The 21,893-nt window shown below is 42.5% G+C and overlaps 1 protein-coding gene across 3 annotated transcripts in view; it reads left to right on the top strand.

The window, feature by feature from the left end:
* The window catches only part of tpd52 (tumor protein D52), a 276,898-nt gene that overhangs the window by 94,966 nt on the left and 160,039 nt on the right, over positions 1–21,893 (top strand). The window contains exons 5-6 of one of the 3 annotated variants that reach the window (XM_068032092.1): positions 14,861–14,909; positions 15,885–17,057. In XM_068032092.1, the coding sequence (XP_067888193.1) occupies positions 14,861–14,909; positions 15,885–16,007 (172 nt within the window). In that variant the 3' untranslated portion in view covers positions 16,008–17,057. Of the gene's footprint in view, positions 1–3,048; positions 3,173–14,860; positions 14,910–15,884; positions 17,058–21,893 lie in introns of those variants that run through there. The other 2 variants (XM_068032093.1, XM_068032094.1) reach the window with 2 other exon arrangements.

The raw sequence follows: 21,893 nt of genomic DNA, 5'->3' as shown, positions 1-21,893 counted from the left end.
CTTGTGAAATTTCTCTCTCTGTCTCTCTGTCTCTCTGTCTCTCTCTCTCTCTGTCTCTCTCTCTCTCTGTCTCTCTGTCTCTCTCTCTCTCTCTCTCTCTCTCTCTCTCTCTCTGTGTCTCTCTGTGTCTCTCTCTCTCTCTGTGTGTCTCTCTCTCTCTCTGTGTGTCTCTCTCTCTCTCTGTGTGTCTCTCTCTCTCTCTGTGTGTCTCTCTCTCTCTCTGTGTGTCTCTCTCTCTCTGTGTGTCTCTCTCTCTCTGTGTGTCTCTCTCTCTCTGTGTGTCTCTCTCTCTCTCTGTGTCTCTCTCTCTCTCTGTGTCTCTCTCTCTCTCTGTGTCTCTCTCTCTCTGTGTCTCTCTCTCTCTGTGTCTCTCTCTCTCTCTCTGTGTCTCTCTCTCTCTCTCTGTGTCTCTCTCTCTCTCTCTGTCTCTCTCTCTCTCTCTCTGTCTCTCTCTCTCTCTCTCTGTCTCTCTCTCTCTCTCTCTGTCTCTCTCTCTCTCTCTGTCTCTCTGTGTCTCTCTCTCTCTCTCTCCGTCTCTCTCTCTCTCTCTCCGTCTCTCTCTCTCTCCGTCTCTCAAGAAGAAGAAGAAACAACCAGCTTGAGATGGTGACCTGTCCTTCATAGTAGCATTTGCTATCAAGTTTAAGGAACCTTTATACATTGTAAAAGTAAATGTTGCCTGCTCCCTTAAATTTTACACATGCCTCATTCAAAGACTTAGTCTCTACTTTCTGATTGAAAGATGGGTCAAATCTCGGATGCTGTATTATTGATTCCACTTGTAAATTCTAATCAGCTCCCTATGTGCTACCTGTTTGGAACTCTACTCGCTATAAATCAGCATTAGTGGAGCTTGGTGATTACGCCCCCAAAAGTCCTTGCTGCTGAACAGAAGGGTAATTCCACATTTCTTTGATCTGTTCATGAACCAAATGTATATTTTTCTTAAAACTGCTTTTATGTGAAGAAGTGCACCGTACTAGCTGACCTGTAATGAAACATTTTCTTTTGAGCATTAAAATTCCTTAATTTGTTCTGCCTTCAGTTTGGTAGGAGTTGAGATGTGATGGTACACCATACTTCACTGTACCATGTTGGTAGCAGTATGCATCTATTGTATCTAATTTAGGAACCTGCTCTGCATTAAATCTCAGGATATATATTATTTTGCCTGTAGATCAAGGAAAGACTTGTACCAAGACCTTTTTAAGGACTTTGTGTAGCAGAAACATTCTGACCTAACTTTGGGTGCCTTTTAGAAGTAGATGGGCACAAAAGCCTAACTCTTCTGGCCCCAACCCAGTTCTTATCCCTTGGCAACAATAACACTTCCATCTTGGGACCAATGGGGATGGCGGGACGAGCTGTTTACCTTTCACATCTTACTAGTGGGATTCAACACGGATTCCTGGGTCACAGAAATAAACAAGGTCTGGCCCTGTTATTTCAACTTGAATTCCTTGTATGTACATGAATGGCCTTTTATCGAAAGCCACCACAGTCAATATTATTTCTTTTTCTATTATTTTGTGATCCCCTAAAAACTTGGAAGAAATATTGAATATTGTACGAACTACACAAATATCTTTGAAAAGAAATTGATAATTATTCATTCAATCTAGCTTGGGAAATTGGCTAGCCATATTCTAGTTTAAGGAAATGTGCATCTATTGTTACATGAAACTTTGGGTATTATGGAGTGCACTCAATGGGCTGAATTTAATGGGCCGCTGGAGATGGGTTCAGAGGCAGTGGGGCCTGTAGAATTGCGGCGGGTGTGAGGGGCGGAGGGCCCGTTGCCTTCCATCGCACCGGAATTTAGTTGTGAGTGGGATAGGCTGACGGCTTTCCTGCCCAGAGGCCATTTGAGGGCCTTAAGTGGCCTATTACTGACCATTTAAGGGCCTCTTCCTGCTGTCACTGGGATTTAGTGAGGCACTCTCCCTGCCGGGTTGGGGCCTCCTCTGTGGACAGTCTGTGGCCCATGGGCCCTTGCTGGGAAACTTTCCACCTATGTGAAGCCCCGCCCTGCACTAAATGTGCCCACCTCCTGTTAAGGCCTGCCAGTCTGGCCCCAGTGACCCACCTCACTTATACTGAGCTGCCAGCCCTCTGATGGGCCAGCAGCTGTGGGAGGCGGGATTCCTGTCTTTAAAGTGTTTGAGCGCTGTTAAATTGTGCCGGGGGTGGGGGGGGGCTCCGAAAAGCCGAGGCAGGGTTCCCCATGCCTTTTCGGCCCGGCGCTGGGAGCCCTGCCAGCATGATGATATCCAGCCCCATATCATTTAAGTCTATGTCTGCAGCCAAGTTCTAGTGGGGGTTCATAATGCAGCTCATACAGTCTTTCCAGCTTTTCTCAAGATTGTTCATTTATAGGAACATAATTTTGTATCCTGTTTTGTGAAGAAAGTTTGGAAATCTGTGTTCATTCAACATTTCCTTGGGATTTCAACATAGTACTTTGTCAGCTTATGTACCATATTTTCTTTGAGTTTCTGCATTTCAAAAAGTAAAAATGCTACAGTTCCCATTTCTTCATCTTGTGCTTATCTCAACTGGAAAGGTGAAATCCAGGCATTGGTTCTTGTCTGGCATGGTAGATGTCCTCAGGCTATATTGGAAATTTATACCTAAAGTGATTATTTTAATTTGTGGTAGAATTGTTTTCCGTTCTCTTGTCCTCCATTTGAGGAACTTGTGTTCGAGCATAGATTTCATTTTATAGCTACAAATAGGACTATGGCTAACATTAATGTTCGGGACCGTAAGCCAACTACTTGTATCAAATGGAACACGTATTACTGGTACTGTAATATTGAAACAATGACTGGAGAAACAACTGCTGTAATATATTCTGCATTGTAGTATATAGAATGTAGAAGTCTTCAAGTAGAATTTTAATAGTCATTCTACTATATCTGTATCATAGGCTAACCTTTAGGTTACTATAAACTGCACAAGCAAGGCTGTGACTTGGAACGACCCATATAGTTTTTCTTAGCATTATTCCTTGGGTTTGTTGGTTAAGAATGACTTGCACTTTGGCAGGTCTGTTCTGGAGGAAGGTGTTTCGTCTAGATTGAGAAGGTTGCCTTTCCTCCCACAACCATCCCCTCCTCTTAAATACTACTGACAGTGTGACCTGTGGAAGATGCTGGAATGAAGAGCAAAGGTAGGCAATCTAAACTTTCTTTGTCTTCATTTCTTGAATGGAAGTATCCTCTACATACCAAGATCCCACTCCTCCTGTTGGAGGATGATATGTTGTAAATAGTTAACTGTCTTGCTGTTTTCTGCCATGTCCTGAAAAGCACTGATGCCTTTTCCCAAAAGAGCATCTCTATACAGTACCGGAGGGAAAAATATACTTGGATTATGTCCCACTGTCTTGGAGGAACCCACTTTCCCCCTCTTGTCAACCTGGGCTTCATTCTCCAGTAGGTAGAGGGTGCTTCCATTTGAAGGCAAGTAATGCAGTTGTTTTTCTTACTGCTTTATTTGTCACAAAAACCCATAGTATTCTTTCCTTTTTCTCCTCTGACTTCCCCCACCCCCCCACCCCCACCAACCCAATAAGAATACCCAACAATGTAGTAGCTTATAGCTCTAGACAGACTTTCCATTTGAAAATAACTTAGTAATGCCTGTGAGTAGTTGGTTAAATTAAGTTCCTGCATGTACATTTTATTAATTTTTCCAAAACTTGGAAGGGATCGTAAGGTTTTGCGGATGTTAAGACATTTTGGCCTTGAGGCTTCCCGAAGACATCATGCTTGTCCTGTTCTGAACATAATGTAGTTTAGTATTGATTTTAAGATTGAGCAGCTGCTGAACATGAAGTGTCAAGTATGTTTGTTTGTGCGCTTAATGGCTGAAAAATATAATACAAAATATGACCCTCAAGAAAGAATTTCTGAAATAGGGTATGGTGGTTCTCTTAAGTGATAGCTTATCTGACTGGTCCTTTTTGAAGTACCAAAGAACTCTAGTTCTGCATCTGACATTATAGCGGCACAGTGGCGCAGTGGTTAGCACCGCAGTCTCACAGCTCCAGCGACCCGGGTTCAATTCTGGGTACTGCCTGTGTGGAGTTTGCAAGTTCTCCCTGTGTCTGCGTGGGTTTTCGCCGGGTGCTCCGGTTTCCTCCCACCACCAAAAGACTTGCAGGTTGATAGGTAAATTGGCCATTATAAATTGCCCCTAGTATAGGTAGGTGGTAGGAGAATATAGGGACAGGTGGGGATGTGGTAGGAATATGGGATTAGTGTAGGATTAGTATAAATGGGTGGTTGATGGTCGGCACAGACTCGGTGGGCTGAAGGGCCTGTTTCAGTGCTGTATCTCTAAATAAAAAAAAAACTTTGCTGCTTTGCTATTGTAGCAAGAAATCTCATTAGGAGAGTAATCTTCAATTTTCTTTCAAGCATTTGATTTGTGTTCTTTTACTAACATGTGAAATGAATTAAATATATTGATTGCACACAATTTTCTTCTAGTTTTCATAAACTTGAAGTGTGTTGCTGCACACGTTCGTGCTCCATTGACTGGGTCCTTTGCATGGCCAGTGTGGCCTACCTGTACATACAAGAACGCATCAGTGGTAGCCATGCACCCTTGTAAAGAAGCCTAAGTGGGATGCATGACTTTAAAAAAAAAAATAAAGGTTATAAATCGGCTTTAACTTTCACTATAAGTGTGATCTATTTATCATTGCTGTAGGGAAGGTTTGGCGGCTGTAGAAGGCCTCAAAAGTGATTCATGCCATGTCTCAACTGGTATGAGTTCTGCTGAGGTCTGTCAAGGGAATGGAGAGGGAAACTTCCCAGGTAAGCTTGGGAACTTCACTGTCACTGAAAAACACCACTTTGTAGGGAGAGGATGAATAAATCTTCTCTACCCTTCCCCCATCTCACTGGAATTTTAAAAGTCTGGACCAAATGAGATGGATTTCTGGTAGAGCTGGGATGCAGCCCATATTCTGCCTTTTCCCTTTCTCCTCGGTGTAAATGAGACTTATGCTCTCTTTGTGGTTATAATCCTAGCCCCTTTGGGACTATCCCAGAGCAGGTATACTTCTCAGAGGTTCACTGTCAACTTAAGGTTAACGTAGCCAAATCCTAAAGATGGGTCTAAAGGTCTGGTCTAACTCTCCCCAAAGGAAAGGAACAAGAATATTACTGTCCTCCCAGATAGCTCCTTTTTAGCAAGTTCCAGTCTGATTATAATGTCCCAGATATTGTAAGGGTATGGGAGTTTCTTCTCAGCAATGTACCTCTTCACCAAAGAGTGTACGGAGATGTGGTTCACGGGTTAGTGATACAGAAGACTATGAGACATTATAAGTTCTAAACTATATGGAAATTTATTGATGAGCCAACATGCAATTTACAGCTGGTGAGACAATTAATCTAAACATTAACAGTTCTTAGGAGATGTTTTTAAAAAAAAAAAATTCCTGTAGCGAATCCAACTTTTAAATCTAAATATTGTTACAGTAGAATAATCTTTAGAATTGGTTATGTAGGATATCCATTAATTATTAAAATTAGCATGTACCTTATATTCCTGAGTAGTTTTAGTAAGGCATTTGACAAGGTCCCACATGGCAGACTGGTCAGAAAAATAAAAGTCCATGGGATACAGGGGAATGTGGCAAATTGGCTCAGTGACAGGAAACCAAGGGTAATGGTTGATGGATGTTTTTTGCAAATGGAAGGTGGTTTCCTGTGGTGTTCCACAGGGTTCAGTGCTGTCCCTTGCTGTTTTTGGTATTTTTTTTTTTTTAGAACATTACAGCGCAGTACAGGCCCTTCGGCCCTCGATGTTGCGCCGACCTGTGAAACCATCTGACCTACACTATTCCATTTTCATCCATATGTCTATCCAATGACCACTTAAATGCCCTTAAAGTTGGCGAGTCCACTACTGTTGCAGGCAGGGCGTTCCACGCCCCTACTACTCTCTGCGTAAAGAAACTACCTCTGACATCTGTCCTATATCTTTCACCCCTCAACTTAAAGCTATGTCCCCTCGTGTTTGCCATCACCATCCGAGGAAAAAGACTCTCACTATCCACCCTATCTAACCCTCTGATTATCTTGTATGTCTCCTCTCCTCCTCCTTCTCTCCAACGAAAACAACCCCAAGTCCCTCAGCCTTTCCTCGTAAGACCTTCCCTCCATACCAGGCAACATCCTAGTAAATCTCCTCTGCACCCTTTCCAAAGCTTCCACATCCTTCCTATAATGCGGTGACCAGAACTGCACACAATACTCCAGGTGCGGTCTCAACAGAGTTCTGTACAGCTGCAGCATGACCTCGTGGCTCTGAAACTCGATCCCCCTACTAATAAAAGCTAACACACCATATGCCTTCTTAACAGCCCTGGGTAGCAACCTTCAGGGAATTATGCACCTGGACACCAAGATCTCTCTGTTCATCTACACTACCAAGAATCTTCCCATTAGCCCAGTACTCTGCATTGCTGTTACTCCTTCCAAAGTGAATCACCTCACACTTCTCCGCATTAAACTCCATTTGCCATCTCTCAGCCCAGCTCTGCAGCCTATCTATGTCCCTCTGTACCCTACAACACCCTTCGACACTATCCACAACTCCACCGACCTTCGTGTCATCCGCAAATTTACTAACCCACCCTTCTACACCCTCATCCAGGTCATTTATAAAAATGACAAACAGCAGTGGCCCCAAAACAGAACCTTGTGGTACACCACTAGTAACTAAACTCCAGGATGAACATTTGCCATCAACCACCACCCTCTGTCTTCTTTCAGCTAGCCAATTTCTGATCCAAAGCTCTAAATCACCTTCAACCCCATACTTCCGTATTTTCTGCAATAGCCTACCTTGGGGAACCTTATCAAACGTCTTACTGAAATCCATATACACCACATCCACGGCTTTACCCTCATCCACCTGTTTGGTCACCTTCTCGAAAAACTCTAAGGTTTGTGAGGTACGACCTACCTTTCACAAAACCGTGCTGACTATCGCAAATGAACTTATTCTTTTCAATGATTTGGACTTAAATACGGGAGGCATGATTGGGAAATTGCAGATGAGACAAAAATTGACCGTGTAGTTGATCGTGAGGAAGATAGCTGTAGACTCCAAAATGATATCATTGGTTTTGTTGAGGGGGCGCAAGAGTGGCAAATGGAATTCGATCCGGAGAAGTGAGAGATTATGCATTTGGGGAGGGAAAACAAAGCAAGGGAATACACAACAAATGGAAGGATATTGAGAGGGGTAGAACAAGTGAGAGACCTTGGAATGCATGTCCAGAGGTCCCTGAAGGTGGCAGAACAGGTAGATAGAGTGGTGAAGAAGGCTTATGGAATGCTTTCCTTTATTTGCTGAGGTATAGAATTCAAAAGTAGGGATGTAATGCTGAAACTGTATAAAATGCTGGTTCGGCCATGGCTGGAGTATTGCGTACAGTTCTCGTCACATTACAAGAGTTTCCTCCCACAAGCCAAAAGACTTGCAGGTTGGTAGATAAATTGGCCACTATAAATTGCCACTAGTATAGGTAGGTGGTAGGGAAATGTAGGGACAGGTGGGGATGTGGTAGGAATATGGGATTAGTGTAGGATTAGTATAAATGGGTGGTTGATGGTCGGCACAGACTCGGTGGGCCGAAGGTCCTGTTTCAGTGCTGTATCTCTAAACATAAACATAATTGCTCTGGAGAGAGTACAGAGGAGATTTACAAGAATGTTGCCAGGTCTTGAAAGTTGCTGCTATGAGGAAAGATTGGATAGGCTAGGGTTGTTTTCCTTAGAACAGAGGAGGCTGAGGGGTGACTTAGTTGAGGTGTACAAAATTGAGGGGCCTAGATAGAGTAGACAGGAAGGACCTGTTTTCCCCTAGCGGAGAATTCAATTACCAGGGGGCACAGATTTAAGGTGATTGTTGGAAGGATTAGAGGGGACATGAGAAAAAACTTTTTCACCCAGAGGGTAGTGGGTGTCTGGAATTCACTGCCCAGATCAGTGGGGGAGGCAGAAACCCTCAACTCATTTAAAAGGTATCTCGACCTGCAACTGAAATGCTGTTACCTGCAAGGCTTCGACCAGGTGCTGGAAGGTGGAATTAGATTGGGCGGCTAGTTTTTCCAGCTGGTGCAGACACGATGCGCTGAATGGCCTCTTTCTGTGCTGTAACTTTTCTATGGTTCCAGTACGAGGCGATTGAGCTGATGTGATATCTCTTTTCCCAGTTAAGGGGAGGATCATGCTCAGCTTGCTCTGATAACTGAGATCTGCTCCAGCGAACCTAAGTGAATCTAAAAACCTAATCGGAGGTTCCATTATTTATACTTTTTTTTTTTCCTGGTTGTTTTATTGGCTGCTCTATCTCCTTGTTGGTCAATTTATCATGACTTGGCTAACAGTCCTTTCAACTTGTATTCTGATATTGGGCTTTCAACAATGAATCCCCTTATCAGTCGGTTAGCATGTGGCGGGCCCCCTTGGTTTATGAAGTAGGTTTGTTGTTCAGTTGGTACTCTTCAACGTGTGTCTTAGAATAGATTAGATATTGGACTTGCAGCAAAAAAGACTATCTCCTCAAGCAGTTCTCATACTGTGAGAACCCTTTCCTTAGGAGGTGTGGTTGTCATGTATTTGGTACTATTTACTTAGTAAGTTGAGATAAGCACTACACATGTACACAGTGGACCTCTCTCTCCAGAAGCACCGCCTCACCTTATCTCAAATCTGTTCTACTCCGCAGTTTAATTTTATCCTTTATCTTATCCAACACATTAACAAAAGACTTTTTTTCTTCCTTTCACGTGTTAAGGAACGCAAACTCCAGCAGCTGATGGGGACTAATGCCCCTCCAGATCCTTCTCCCCTTCACTTTCCTCTGACCCCACCCCTTTTTATCTGACCCCTTGCCATGTATTCACGATACCTGCTGACTTTCCCCTCTCTGACACTGAATGTTCTGTACTCAGCAAAGGACTTTGTTTTATTCCCTTACGCCCCCACCTCAATGAATTTCACGTTCGGCATGACGTTGAGCTCTTCTGCCGTTGTCTTCACCTCTGGGCTAACTTCTTTTGACCAGGAGTCCTCCACCTGACCAACAGACCCATTCACCCGTCTCCAGCATTCACCCTCCACCTGGACCCCTCTTCTGGCCTCTTACTCACTCTTGGTCTTTTTATTGAAAGCTGTTGGCGAGACATCGGCCGCGTCAATTTCTCTGCCCCCCTCACTCACTCTAACTTGTCTCCTTCTGAACATGCTGCACTCCGTTCTCTTGGGTCTAACCCCAAGATTGTGATCAAACCTGCAGACAAGTGTGTGCTGTTGTTGTATGGCGTACCGACCTCTAGCTTGCAGAGGCTCAAAGCCAACTCTCAGACACTTCTTCCTACCTCCCCCTGGACCATGACCCCACCACCCAACATCAAACCACTGTCCACATCTCCTCTGGAGATCTTCCCTCTACAGCTTCCAACCTCATAGTCCCGCAACCCCGGACAGCCCGCTGCAAACTCCTTCCTAAAATCTACAAACAGGACTATCTTGGCAGACCCATCATTTCAGACTGTTCCTGCCCCACTGAACTTATTTCTCTCTATCTTGACTATCTTTTCTCCCCTGGTCCAGTCTCTTACCACCTACATCCGTGACCCTTCTGACGTCATTTTGACAATTTGCAGTTTCCTGGCCCCAACAGACGCCTCTTCACTATGGACACCTGATCTCTTTACACCTCCATATCCCACCAGGACGGTTTGAGGGTTCTCCGCTTCTTCCTCGAACAGAGGCCCAACCAGTCCCCATCCACCAGCACCCTCCTCCATCTGGTTGAACTTGTTCTCACATTGAACAACCTCTCCTTCAACTCCACTCACGTCCTTCAAGTAAAAATACTCGCATGGGTCCTAGTTATGCCTGTCGTTTTGTGGGATATCGAACATTCTTTGTTCCAGTCCTACACAGTCCCCTTCCCCAACTTTTTCCGGTATATTGATTACTGTATCGGTGCCGTTTCCTGCTCCTGCCCCGAACTGGAGAACTTTAGCAACTTTGCTTCCAATTTCCACCCTTCTCTCACCTTTACATGGTCCATCTCCAATAGTTCCCTTCCCTTCCTCGACTTCTCTGTCTCCATCTCTGGGGATAGGCTATCTACTAATATTCATTATAAGCCCACCGACTCCCACAGCTACCTCGACTGCACTTCCTCACACCCTGCCTCCTGTCAGGACTCCATTCCATTTTACTAGTTTCTCTGTCTTCGACCCATCTGCTCTGATGATGCAACCTTCCATGACAGCACTTCTGATATGTCTTCCTTTTTCCTCAACTGAGGATTCCCCCCACTGTGATTGACAGGGCCCTCGACTGTGTCTGGCCCATTTCCCACACCTGTACCCTCACCCCTTCCTCTCCCTCCCAGAACCGTGACAGGGTTCCCCTTGTCCACACTTTCCACCCCACCAGCCTCCACGTCCACGTGATGCCACTACCAAATGCTCTTCCCCTCTCCTTCCGTCAGCATTCCGAAGGGATTGTTGTGTCCGCGACACCCTGATCCACTCCTCCATTACCCCCAACACCTCATCCCCTTCCCATGGCACCTTCCCATGCAATCGCAGGAGGTGTCATAGCTGCCCTTTTACCTCCACTCTCCTCACTATCCAACACTCCTTTCAGGTGAAGCAGCGATTTACTTGTATTTTTCAATTTAGTATGCTGTATTCGCTGCTCACAATGTTGTCTCCTCTACATTGGGGAGACCAAACGCAGATTGGGTGACCGCTTTGCGGAACACCTCTGCTCAGTCCGTAAGCATGACCCCGAGCTTCCAGTTGCTTGCCATTTCAACACACCCCCCTGCTCTCATGCCCACACATCTGTCCTGGGCTTGCTGCAGTGTTCCAGTGAACATCAACGAGGAACAGCACCTCATTTACCAGTTAGGCACGCTACAGCCTGCCGGACTGAACGTTGAGTTCAATAATTTCACTGCATGATGGGGGGCCCCCCTTTTTATTTTCAGTTATTTTTTATTTATTTTATTTTGTTTTTTTTTACCATGTGCCTGCCCACTGTTTTTTCATGTTTGTGCTTTGGGCCAGGGCTGTTCATTTTTCTGTCAGTTAATACCCTCTCTGCACTAACGCTTTGTTTTTCAGCACACCGTTAACATACGGTTTGCCTTTGCTCCATGACCACCTGGTCAGTTATTCTGTCTGACCATGTCCTATCAACACCTTCCCTTTTGTTATCTCTTACCCCAGCCCTGCTTTATTTGCTTAAAACCTATTATATTTCTAACCTTTGCCAGTTCTGATGGTCATAGACCTGAAATGTTAACTCTGCTTCTCTTTCCACTGATGCTGCCAGACCTGCTGAGTATTTCCAGCATTTCTTGTTTTTATTTCAGATTTCCAGCATCTGCAGTATTTTGCTTTTATATTATTATAAGCAGTGGACTCCCTTTAGTCAGCAGGCAGTAGGGCTCCTTTACTTAGAAAGCAGCAGTCTTTAACCCTTTGAGTCCTAAGGGATAGATTCCTTCACATTTCCAGCCACTGCAATGTTTGGTTCTGGGTATAAATGAGACTTATGCTCTTTCCATCTTCTGCAATGTTTGGTTCCAGGTGTTGATGGAATTGCAACACCATTACTTCATTGCCTGCATTCCACCTTGGTCTGCAAATGGTTTGATAGGCCCTCTAAAGTGTTGCAACCGTACTGCAGCAGACAAATCATAGCATTTTTGATTGTATGTTGACTTAAAGCAGGAATAACATTTTACTAAAATTTGCCATAATAGTTTTTTTCACCCTTCCTACTGTTTTATGCTGCAGAACTGCTGGTAAATGCACCACCTATTTAGTTACTCAACATTACAAAGTCCCAAGTTCTGCTTTGTGATATTCTAGCTGATATAGTTGTCAGTAGGGGTGTAGCAAATAGCGTCAATGCCACTATGTTATAGAGAGGGAAATAATTTCAGAGTTGCCACTCTTAATATCTATCCAGTGACCAACACCAGAAAGTACACAAGTTTGGGCATCATCTAAGGAACGGATCTGGCTTTGTTGTGATGCCCTTCTCCCCAGTTTAAATGACTTGGCAATTATTACTTAGGTTTGTATGCCAAGAATAGCCGCTGGCATGAGCTGTTGGAGGACTGCTGGCATCAGCACTATACCCCATCTTGAGTCAGAACCACAAGATGAGGAAAGAAATTTTTGAGGAGCTGGGTGGTTGGTGGAAGAAAGGGAGAAGAAGAGGTAGGACTGCTGGTTGGAAGAGCACCCCCTGAACAAACCTTTGTGACATGCCCCAGTTTGACACAAAATGAATGGATTGTGGACTACAGATGCCATTCATAATGGTGCTGGAACAGGAGCAGAGCTTTATGTCATATTGGAGGGAAACCAGTTCAACCAGTATCTGTTGCAGACTACCTCTAACCACTAATTCTGAAGCATAAAATGAAGCAATAATGTGACTTGAGAAACGCTACTAAATGTTAAGAATTCTCCTTTTAGGATTATACGTTTAATTTTGCAGTTAGACTTGCCCCTTTAACCTAAATGGGCTATTTAACACTTACACTTGTAATCTCTGCTACAGTTGAATCTTGATTGAATGCTTTACTACTTTGTAAGACCTATAATGCTTTGATTGTGATTTCTGAATGGGAGAGGTGTGCTAAAATTTTAAACTTGGACCAAAGTTGCTATTGAATTTCTGATTGCATTTTGTAGTATAGTTTACTCTGGGTTATATTTTAATGCCATTCTTAATTATCATGGTTTTGATCAAGAATCATAATCGAAGATTTTAACTTGAGAGGTTTTTTTTGTGCATGTTACTAATACCTGAACCAATGTTTAAACTGTGAAGTCGAGTTATGGAAAATTATTTCAGTCATTACTATATACTTTATTTTTGGAACTGAAACAATAATTGACTTCTGAAAGAGAACAGATAAATTTGAGCCTTTTTTGTTGGTTCTCTTGAGCCCTAGAGCAAATGGACCAGAGTTGTTCTGTATAACACCGTCTTGATCCTAAATGTATTTAGGCTGGGAATATTGTAACTTTATAAAATGGGTCAGTGAGCATTGCAAAGAGTTATAATATCTTTCAGATGCACTTAGTCTTGCACACCCTTATTCTTGAACTTTTTTAAAAGCTTCCACAAGAATATATGTCTGCATCCTAGTGATTATGGCATTGCATTTTAAGGAGCTGACTAGCTTATAGAGATATCCTGCAAACTACTTCTGAAAAATTCGGCTACTTCAGAACTGTTTCTTACTATTACTAAGGATAGTAAAGTTTGTAATATTTAAAATCAATAAAATTTACAGTGGTAGTGATCTGTCTTGTTCAATTTTCTTGTTAATGCTCACCGTCTCATGATGACATCCTGCAGATTACATGCTTTTTCACATTCTTTTAGGTAAGAAAGGTGAACTTTAAAATATTTGAGTACAAAATCAATTTGTGTTCACTTTGTGAAACTAAAAGTTACTTGAATAGAAATGCATGGCTGGATGTAATGTATGTAGAAGTTTAGACTGTTGAACAACAAATGGAAAATTGACTTCTTAAATATTTAAAACAGAAAAAGGTGTATTGAGAACATAATACCTTCCTATTAATCTGTTTAATGTCATAAATAGACTGTTACATATTTTAAACTAACTTTCTGCTGTTTCCTTAATGCTGGCCGATTAGCATTCACTCCCTACGGCACTCAATTAGCATGCCTGCTATGAGGTACTGTATTACATGCATTGAAGTAAAACTTTATTGCTAATTCATTGTGTATAAAGTTTGTGTTATAGCCACATTGTAGCTAGCAGATTTCCATAGTGATATTTGAAACTTTTATTTGTAACTTTGAATATTGACTTGGCTATCATGCTATTGTGGCTTTCGTTGATCTGAAATTTCTAGATTTCATTGTGGGGTGGTAGAAATTATAACTTTTAAATTCAGTTGCTGTCACTTTTTGGCATGATTTTGATGGGTGTTTGAGAGGAAAAGTTTATTTTTGATGCTAAAAGAACTGCCTGGATAACCCCATTGCACTATTTGCACAACACCCCAGCTATACTGTACAACTGAGTAGTAAGGTGTAGGTTCACACTCAACTGAAGTGCAAGTAAAAGCAAATTCCCCACAGGAAGGAGGAAAAAAAAATCCCAAGTTTCACTTTGCTGTTCTCTGATGACTCCTCACTGCTTAATTCATTGCTTGTCTTTACCAATATAGAAGCACACCCATTTTTCCAGCAGGGAATAGTATGTGATGTAGCAGTCCCCAAGAAAAGACCGGAAGAACATGCCTTAAACAAATTTTCCCAAATTTTACTTTCCTGTACTGCAACAGCAGTATGACAAAGCTTTAAAATATTCCTTTAGGGTAGATGATGCACTCAAGTTGCCTGAACATTTTGTGCATTGAACTACATTGATCCTCTGTGTATCTTTGTTTTGAAGTGATTGTCTAAATATGTATTTTTGGATTCATGGGCATACACCTCATTGTTTTCTGTTCTGTAATGCCACCAAAGTTGATTTTATATAGTTCCGTATCAGTTCTGTTTGTTAATATGGTGTTTTCTGTTGACTTTGTCACAAATGTTGTATGATCTGTATAGCTATCAAATGCTGGTTAAAAAAGGAATATTGCAAGGTGGTTGTCTGTCTATCATTCTGCAATAGTTTAGAAAACAAAGCTAAATTTGATTATTTTAAAAAAAATTATGGCTGTGCCTGGAATGAGGGCAAGAAATAGTGTTTTTTAATTGAATATGTATTAAAACATCTTTTCTTTCTATTCTTGCAGAAATTCACCAACTTTCAAGTCATTTGAAGATAGAGTTGAAAGCTTAAAGGTAACCATGTAAAAACAAAATTGCAATACAGTGCATTGTGAACTTTTTAAAAACTCTGCTTTGGTTGGTGAAGAAAGTTCTTGTAAAACAAAGCTTAAACCTATGGCTTCAGGGAGGTAAAATATAGAGTGCCAGATCTTTGAGGTGTCTCTCATGTTCACCCACTTTGTAAACCCAGAAATCTGATCTATGTCTATTTTATTTTAAAAATTCTTCAAATTTGCTGATATATGGAGACCTTCTGCTTCAGAATAATTTCCCTAACAATATTAGTTACAGGGAGGGGCTCCAATGACCTGGAACAGCTCCATCCATTTTAGTTGGGGTTAGCAGCTGAGAATCAATCGGGTGCTGCCTGAGAGTGGAAAAGCAGCAGTATCTGTTCTGATCTAAAAATATGCACAAATCTTGGGGTCTTGTGTTGCTCATGAGCCAGTCATCTCAAAAAAACAAAATGGCAGTGTGACACTGTTGCTTAATTGAAAACCTACAGTTCCACTAAGTGGGAGGTTGCAGGTTCATTTCCTTCTGGCTTAATTGGTGGAAAGGTTATAGTGTTGCTTTGTTTGTGGAGAGATGAGAAAATAGATTGTGGATATCCTGCTATGGAGTAGCTTGAGCTATTAGTTGGGTTTTAGTAGAGGGAGTAAAGCTGTGAACTTCCAGTTCAGTGATCCAAAAAACCTGTACTTTTTCATTTTGAATTTTACAGGATTCCTTGTTTTAATATGGGTACAGTTCAGTCAAGTTCCATCCAGTTTTAAAACTGCAACAAAGAAAGATGTATCAGCTTGATGTTTTAATAGAAGTTTTGTGAAACATGATTCCATTTCCATGCTGATTTTTAATGAATTGTCAAATCATTATTGTAATGAATTTACAAGACTGTTTCAGTACAAACGTTATAAGCAATCTCATTTCAGACAGTACTTTCACCATATTTTATGATTGTATTCATTTAACCTTTTTTTTAAGTCTAAGGTCGCAGGCAATAAAGAAGGAGGTGGTGATTTCGGGAACGTTCTAAACTCTGCAGCAAATGCAAGTGCCACAGAGGCCATTGCAGAAGAGGTTTCAGATGTTCAAGAAGCTCATTAAAATGCTGCTTTAAGTCCAGCTCTTCTTTGACACGTTACAATTAAATACATAGTTGCAAATAATGGCTTTCTTCCATTAGTTGTGCCTTGTCTCACTACATTGCATACTGTATTTAACAGCTCACAAGATCTGCCCTGATCCTAGATTACTACATTTTAAATTTGTCATTTGTATAAAACTGCTTTGGCCCCCAACAGCAAAAATTGCTCTGTTTTAAGTGGAATACTTTTTGGTGAATGTGCTCTTCAGACTTGACTATTCTAAAGCTCCGCCTCTCATTATACCACAGAGAAACTATCTTGATGGAATGTTAAATTGAGATGGATTACACTTTTACACCTGTTTTTCCAAAGTATTATTTTGAACTATTAAAATGCTGAATCCCTCATAGCATAAATTTGGTGACAAACTGATGCAAGAGCTATGACTCAGCTCAAAAGTGATAGCTTATGTTTTGTGTAAGGTTATTTTAAAACTAGCTGTCTATTAAATACATTGTGAAAGTTTGTTGTTTTTGGGAGGTGTTATTTGTTCCAGCTATATGGTACAAAACACACTTGTAGGAAATTGTCATAATCTGAATAGAAGATTCCACTAATTAGCATTTCTTCAGATTCGATATGTGTTCACTTTTTTGTGATTTTAAAATAAAAACCTATTCATTTAGTTTTCGCATTAGTACGCGTAGTACGTGGCAAAGTATTTTCTTGCGTAAGGGCCTGTGGTTTTGTGACTTGAATCTGTTTATCTCTACGAGAGGTGATGTACACTTGCTTCTCATTTTAATGCATGTTGGCAGTTAGCAGCAGTTAAGGTTCAGAATTTTGGGTCTGAGTGTTAAAGACCAAATGAATGGATGGCATTGATTAAAAGATGTCGCATTAATGCATATTTGAAATATTTGAGGTTCATGAGTTCAATATTAACATTGTAAAATGGTAATTTTGTTTTTGTTCTTTAAGCTGGATGAAATGCTGTACAGTCACAGCGCTATCTTGGTATATTCTGTTTTAAAAAAAAAACTTTTAATAAAGATTGCTGATGGTGAAATATTTGTGTAATTGTTTGTTTCACTAGAATTGATTCAAGATTTGGCCCAATGTATTAAAAATATTTCATACTTTATTGCTGATGCAAAACAGTCTTGGTACTATTTCAAACATGACCGAAAATGACCACATTCTAATCTGCAAAGTTCCCTTACCAAACAGTTAAGATCTGAATGACACATACACTGCAATCTCTACATTGGCTGTCATCAGACTTGTGAGCAACGCCATGGGAGATTTGTTGGTTAGAAAAATCCGTGCGCTCTGATAAACAAAATATTAAAATGATGGGAACCTCCTGAGCTGTATTAATTTCATTTAGAATCAAAATAGTTTAAAGCAGCTAAGAAATATTTCCAATGTAATCTCGTTACTGAACTTGTTTACCTCCTGAGCAATGTAAGAATGCCATATAGTGAAAGAATGTCATGTTATGATGTATGAAGGTTGGGAATTCATTGGGACTCAATCATAGTTACAGTAGGAAAATAAGCCAATTGATGAACCATTGCAGATGCTATGGAATGTGTGGAAGCTTTGGGATTACAGGTCAAACAAATCTGTTTCAAAGAGAATTGTGATAAAACTGTTTAAGTATTCTGATCCGATTGCATCTTGAGTACTTGGTCTTGACCACTATGAAAGAAGTGCTGGAGGAAGCAGTGTAAAGATGAGCCATGAGGCTGATTCCCTCATTGCAGGGGTCTGAGATAGGAGGAAAATTTACAGAAACATGAGCTTTTACTGTATGGAACGGGGTCTCTGAAGTAATCTTGGAGTTATGCAAGATTCTTAAGAATGGAAAGGTAAATCCAGAATAGTGTGTCAGATTAAACTGCAACTCTGGCTAATCTTCTCAAATCCACTTCCCTGCCCGCTCCCCATATCCTTTGATTCCCTGAAACCAAAAGTCTGTCTATCTCAGCCTTAAATATATTCAATTTTCTTCTTAGGCAGTCCCTCGGGAACGAGGATGACTTTCTTCCACTCTAGGGTTGTGGGTCCTTGGTTGACTGAATAGTCCAATTCTGGATCTGCACACTCTGCCACAAGTGGGGCAGGTGGCATTTGCTGAGGTGAGTGAATGGGATGCTCAAGTTTCCCAATGCTCCTTCTGCTGTTTGCACTTGGTCGCTGTTTGGGCATGTCCACTTTCGAACTGGCTGGCACTGTCGCGGATGCTGCTTCTCCATTTTGGGTGGTCTTGGGCAAGAGATTCCCATGAATTGGTGGAGATGTCACATTTTTTCAGGGAGGCTTTAAGGACATCCTTGTAGTGTTTCCAATGCCCTCTTAGTAGCCTCTTGCCCTGACGGAGCTCAGTAGAAAGATGCAGCATTCACAAACCTCTGGGGTAGAGAATTGCAAGAATTCAAAACGCTTTCAGTAAAGAAGTTTCTCCCCACCTCAGTCCCTAAATGATCAACCCACATCGTTCAAAACTGTTCACGTCAGTTCTGATGAAAGGTCATTGACCTGAAACATTAACTCTCTCTCTCCCTAATGATGCCAGATCTGTGTATTTCCAGCATTTTCTGTTTACCAATTACACACAAAGATGGGTGTCATTGTATTAATGTAGATGAAAGCCGACAGAGATATTAAGTATGTGGGCAAAATTGTGGCAAATTGATTCCAATGTAGGCAAGTGTGAATTCATCCACTTTGGAGCTAAAAAGGATAGATCAGAGTACTTTCTAATTGGTGAAAAGCTAAAACAAATGCAGATCCAAAGAGACTTGGGGATCCATGTACGTAAATCATTAAAATGTCTTGGACAGATATAGAAACTCATGAGAAAGGCAAATAAAATATTGGCCTCTATATCTAGAGGACTAGGTGCAAGAGAGTTAGAAGTTATGCTACAGACATACAAAGCCCTAGTTAGACTGCACCTGGAGTTCTGTGTTCAGTTCTGGGCACCACATCTTAGGAAGAATGTAATTTAGATTTACCAGAATGATACCTGGACTCCAAGGTTTAAGTTCTGAGGAGATTTACACAAATATGGGTTGTATTCCTCGGAATTTGGAAGTTAAGGGATAATTTAATCAAAGTTTTCAAGATGTTAAGGGGAACTAATAGGGTTAGTATTTCTTCTGGTTGGGGAGTCCAGGACTAAGGGGACATAACCTAAAGTTAGAGCCAAGCCCTTCAGGAGTTAAGTTAGGAAACACTTTTACACATAAAAAGGCTGTATTTTGTGCTCTGTTGGAAGGCAGGTTTTTTGGTGGCGGGGGTAGGGTGCTGGAGAATTGGCAGAGATTCATCCGCCACGGAACCTGACGCCGTAAAGCCGGTCTCTGATTTCCTCCGAGGGAATGAAGTTCAGGGGCGGCACCTTTGCTGCGATGCAACAGGATCACCATTTAAATATGTGAAATACTGTTTTGCATGTATTAGTATCTAATTCACTTTGATCCTACCAGCCATTTGCAATCTTCTACATGATGTATGGCACTCACGGGCTGTCACTTTCCCATCCTTGAAAAGTTGGCAACAGCGAGGCGCGAGGCCTTGGTGCCTGCTAAGGTTAGGTAAGTTGTGTGTTATTTTGTGGAATTTTTTTTCATTGGACATTGCCACTAAGCTCAATCTGCAGTTGTGAGGGGAGGGTGGAACTTGGCGAGTGTATACTGTTGGGGTTGAGGGGGGAGCCCTGCAACGGTATACTGTTGGGGGATGGGGGGGTTCAGGGGTCCAGTACAGGCAACTCCGAATGGTATTGGTATGGTCATGATGGCTCGCACTTATTGAAAGGTTGTGAGAGCAACATCAAGCCATACCATAGAGGTCATGCCGGAATCCTGCAGAACCAAATCTAACACAAATCTTTGCCCAGATAGGTGTACGTGACCTTTTCAAGGAAGCTGAAGTTACAAAGAGGATAGAGATGGGTATGATTCACCGTTTTCCTAGATCCCCTTGCTGTGCTGAGGCATCTCCACCAGAGGCAGGCCCAAGAGGAAGCTCATGGATGCGAACAGCAACAGCCATCAAGACAAAGAGGAGCCTAGTGAGTCTACAGGGCCCTGCAGATGTCTAAGTGCAACTGCCAGAGATAACTGCGGGTGGCCAGAGGCTGTCACACACCTCTGCGTACTGCTGAATGATTTGCAACCAATAGGTTTTGGTAGTCACCTTATGCCTATAGCTCTCAAAGTTACCATGGCCCTAAACGTTTATGCCTCTGGATCGTTCCAGGGATCCACCGGCAACATGTATCTCAATCCCCAGTGCACCGCTACATCAAGGAGGTGACCAATGCTCTGTTCAGGAGGGCCGCCGGCTATGCACACTATAGGACAGACCCTGAGTCAAGCTGAAAGAGCCACTGGATTTGGGGTAATTGTGGAGTTCCCACAGGTCCAAGGTGTGATTGACTGCACGCATGTGGCTATCAAGGCTCCCACGGACCAATCAGCCGCCTTCATAAATAGAGGTTTCATTCAATTGATGTCCACCTAGTATGTGACCACAGTGTGTGCCCGCTTCTTGGCCAGCTGCCATGACTCATACATCGCCAGATCCAGCTGTCAATGCTTTTCACTTTCCCCACCAACTCACTCACCTTCAGGGGTGGATTCTTGGGGATAAGCGCTATCCCTTGATGACATGGCTTCTGACATCAGTAAGGAACCGCAGCAATGATGTGGACGAGCGTTGTAATGCTGCCAGGGATACACTCTAGCGACCATTGAGCAGGCCATTGGAATGCTGAAGATGTGGTTCCGCTGCCTCAATAGATCTGGTGGAGCCATGCAGTATGCACCAGACAGAGTTGGGTGAATCAATGTAGTCTGCTGCGTTCTGCACAACATTGCACTATAGAGGGGGGAGGCCTTGCAAGACGAGATAGTAGTACAGGAGCATAAGACATCTGCCAACAAATAAGGAACACAAGGCCAAGCACGTATGGAAAATCAGAGAGTAGTGATGGAGGCCAGAAGTGGTGAGTAGCGCACAAGGGAGGCAAGGCAGAGACTGATGATTGTGTTTCCACAATCCATGAATTTCAATAAATATGTTTGCTAACAAAACTCACCATCCTGTCTCAAGTCCTCTGCCTCCGTAACATCTGTCACTCCAGCATGAATGGCAGCAACAAACTGAGCCATTGCCCATGTGACATCATTCGTGCAATTAAACAAAAAAGACAGGCGCAAGGGGAGAGCCAACTGTGCAACAGCCCCGACAAACAAATTTCTCTGCAGCACCTGTGGAAGAGCCTGTCACTCCAGAATTGGCCTTTATAGCCACTCCAGGCGCTGCTTCACAAACCACTGACCACCTCCAGGCGCATATCCATTGTCTCTCGAGATAAGGAGGCCCAAAAAGATATTGGCATGTTAATGTCAGTGGTCACTTTGGCAATGCTGTAAGGGTTACGATGGAATTGCAGGACACACAATCACTCCATGGTGGAATGTGGTATTCAGACAAGAAAGGCTGATGATTGGCAGGAAAATGCATTTAATTAAACATGACCTATCTGTGTCATCTGTGAATACCCCTATGTGTCCAGGTGTCTTTTTAATATGCTTGCAGGTGCTCCTTTGGCGGTGTTAACTCTGCCCTAGCAGCTGGACTGGAGGTGGATGCTGATCATGTCGCCCCTTGGCCTGGGATGACTGGCAGTTGTCCTCTGCGAGCCTGAGGCCTGGAGGGCCCAGGCTGCCTGAAGGCTTCCTGCACTGCTGCAGGACTGTCCTCAGCAGTTGTGGCTGCTGAAGCTGGACTCGCTGGCAGAGGGGCTGAGGAGCCAGTGTTAATACTCAAATCATCCCGAGGGAAGACCCCAGATGTGGAGCCCTCTCGAGGCTTGTTAGAACCTCCC

The sequence above is a fragment of the Heterodontus francisci genome, chromosome 5 (genome assembly GCF_036365525.1).
Source record: "Heterodontus francisci isolate sHetFra1 chromosome 5, sHetFra1.hap1, whole genome shotgun sequence".
Taxonomy (NCBI): Eukaryota; Metazoa; Chordata; class Chondrichthyes; order Heterodontiformes; family Heterodontidae; genus Heterodontus; species Heterodontus francisci.
This window is presented reverse-complemented; position numbering and strand designations above follow the sequence as displayed.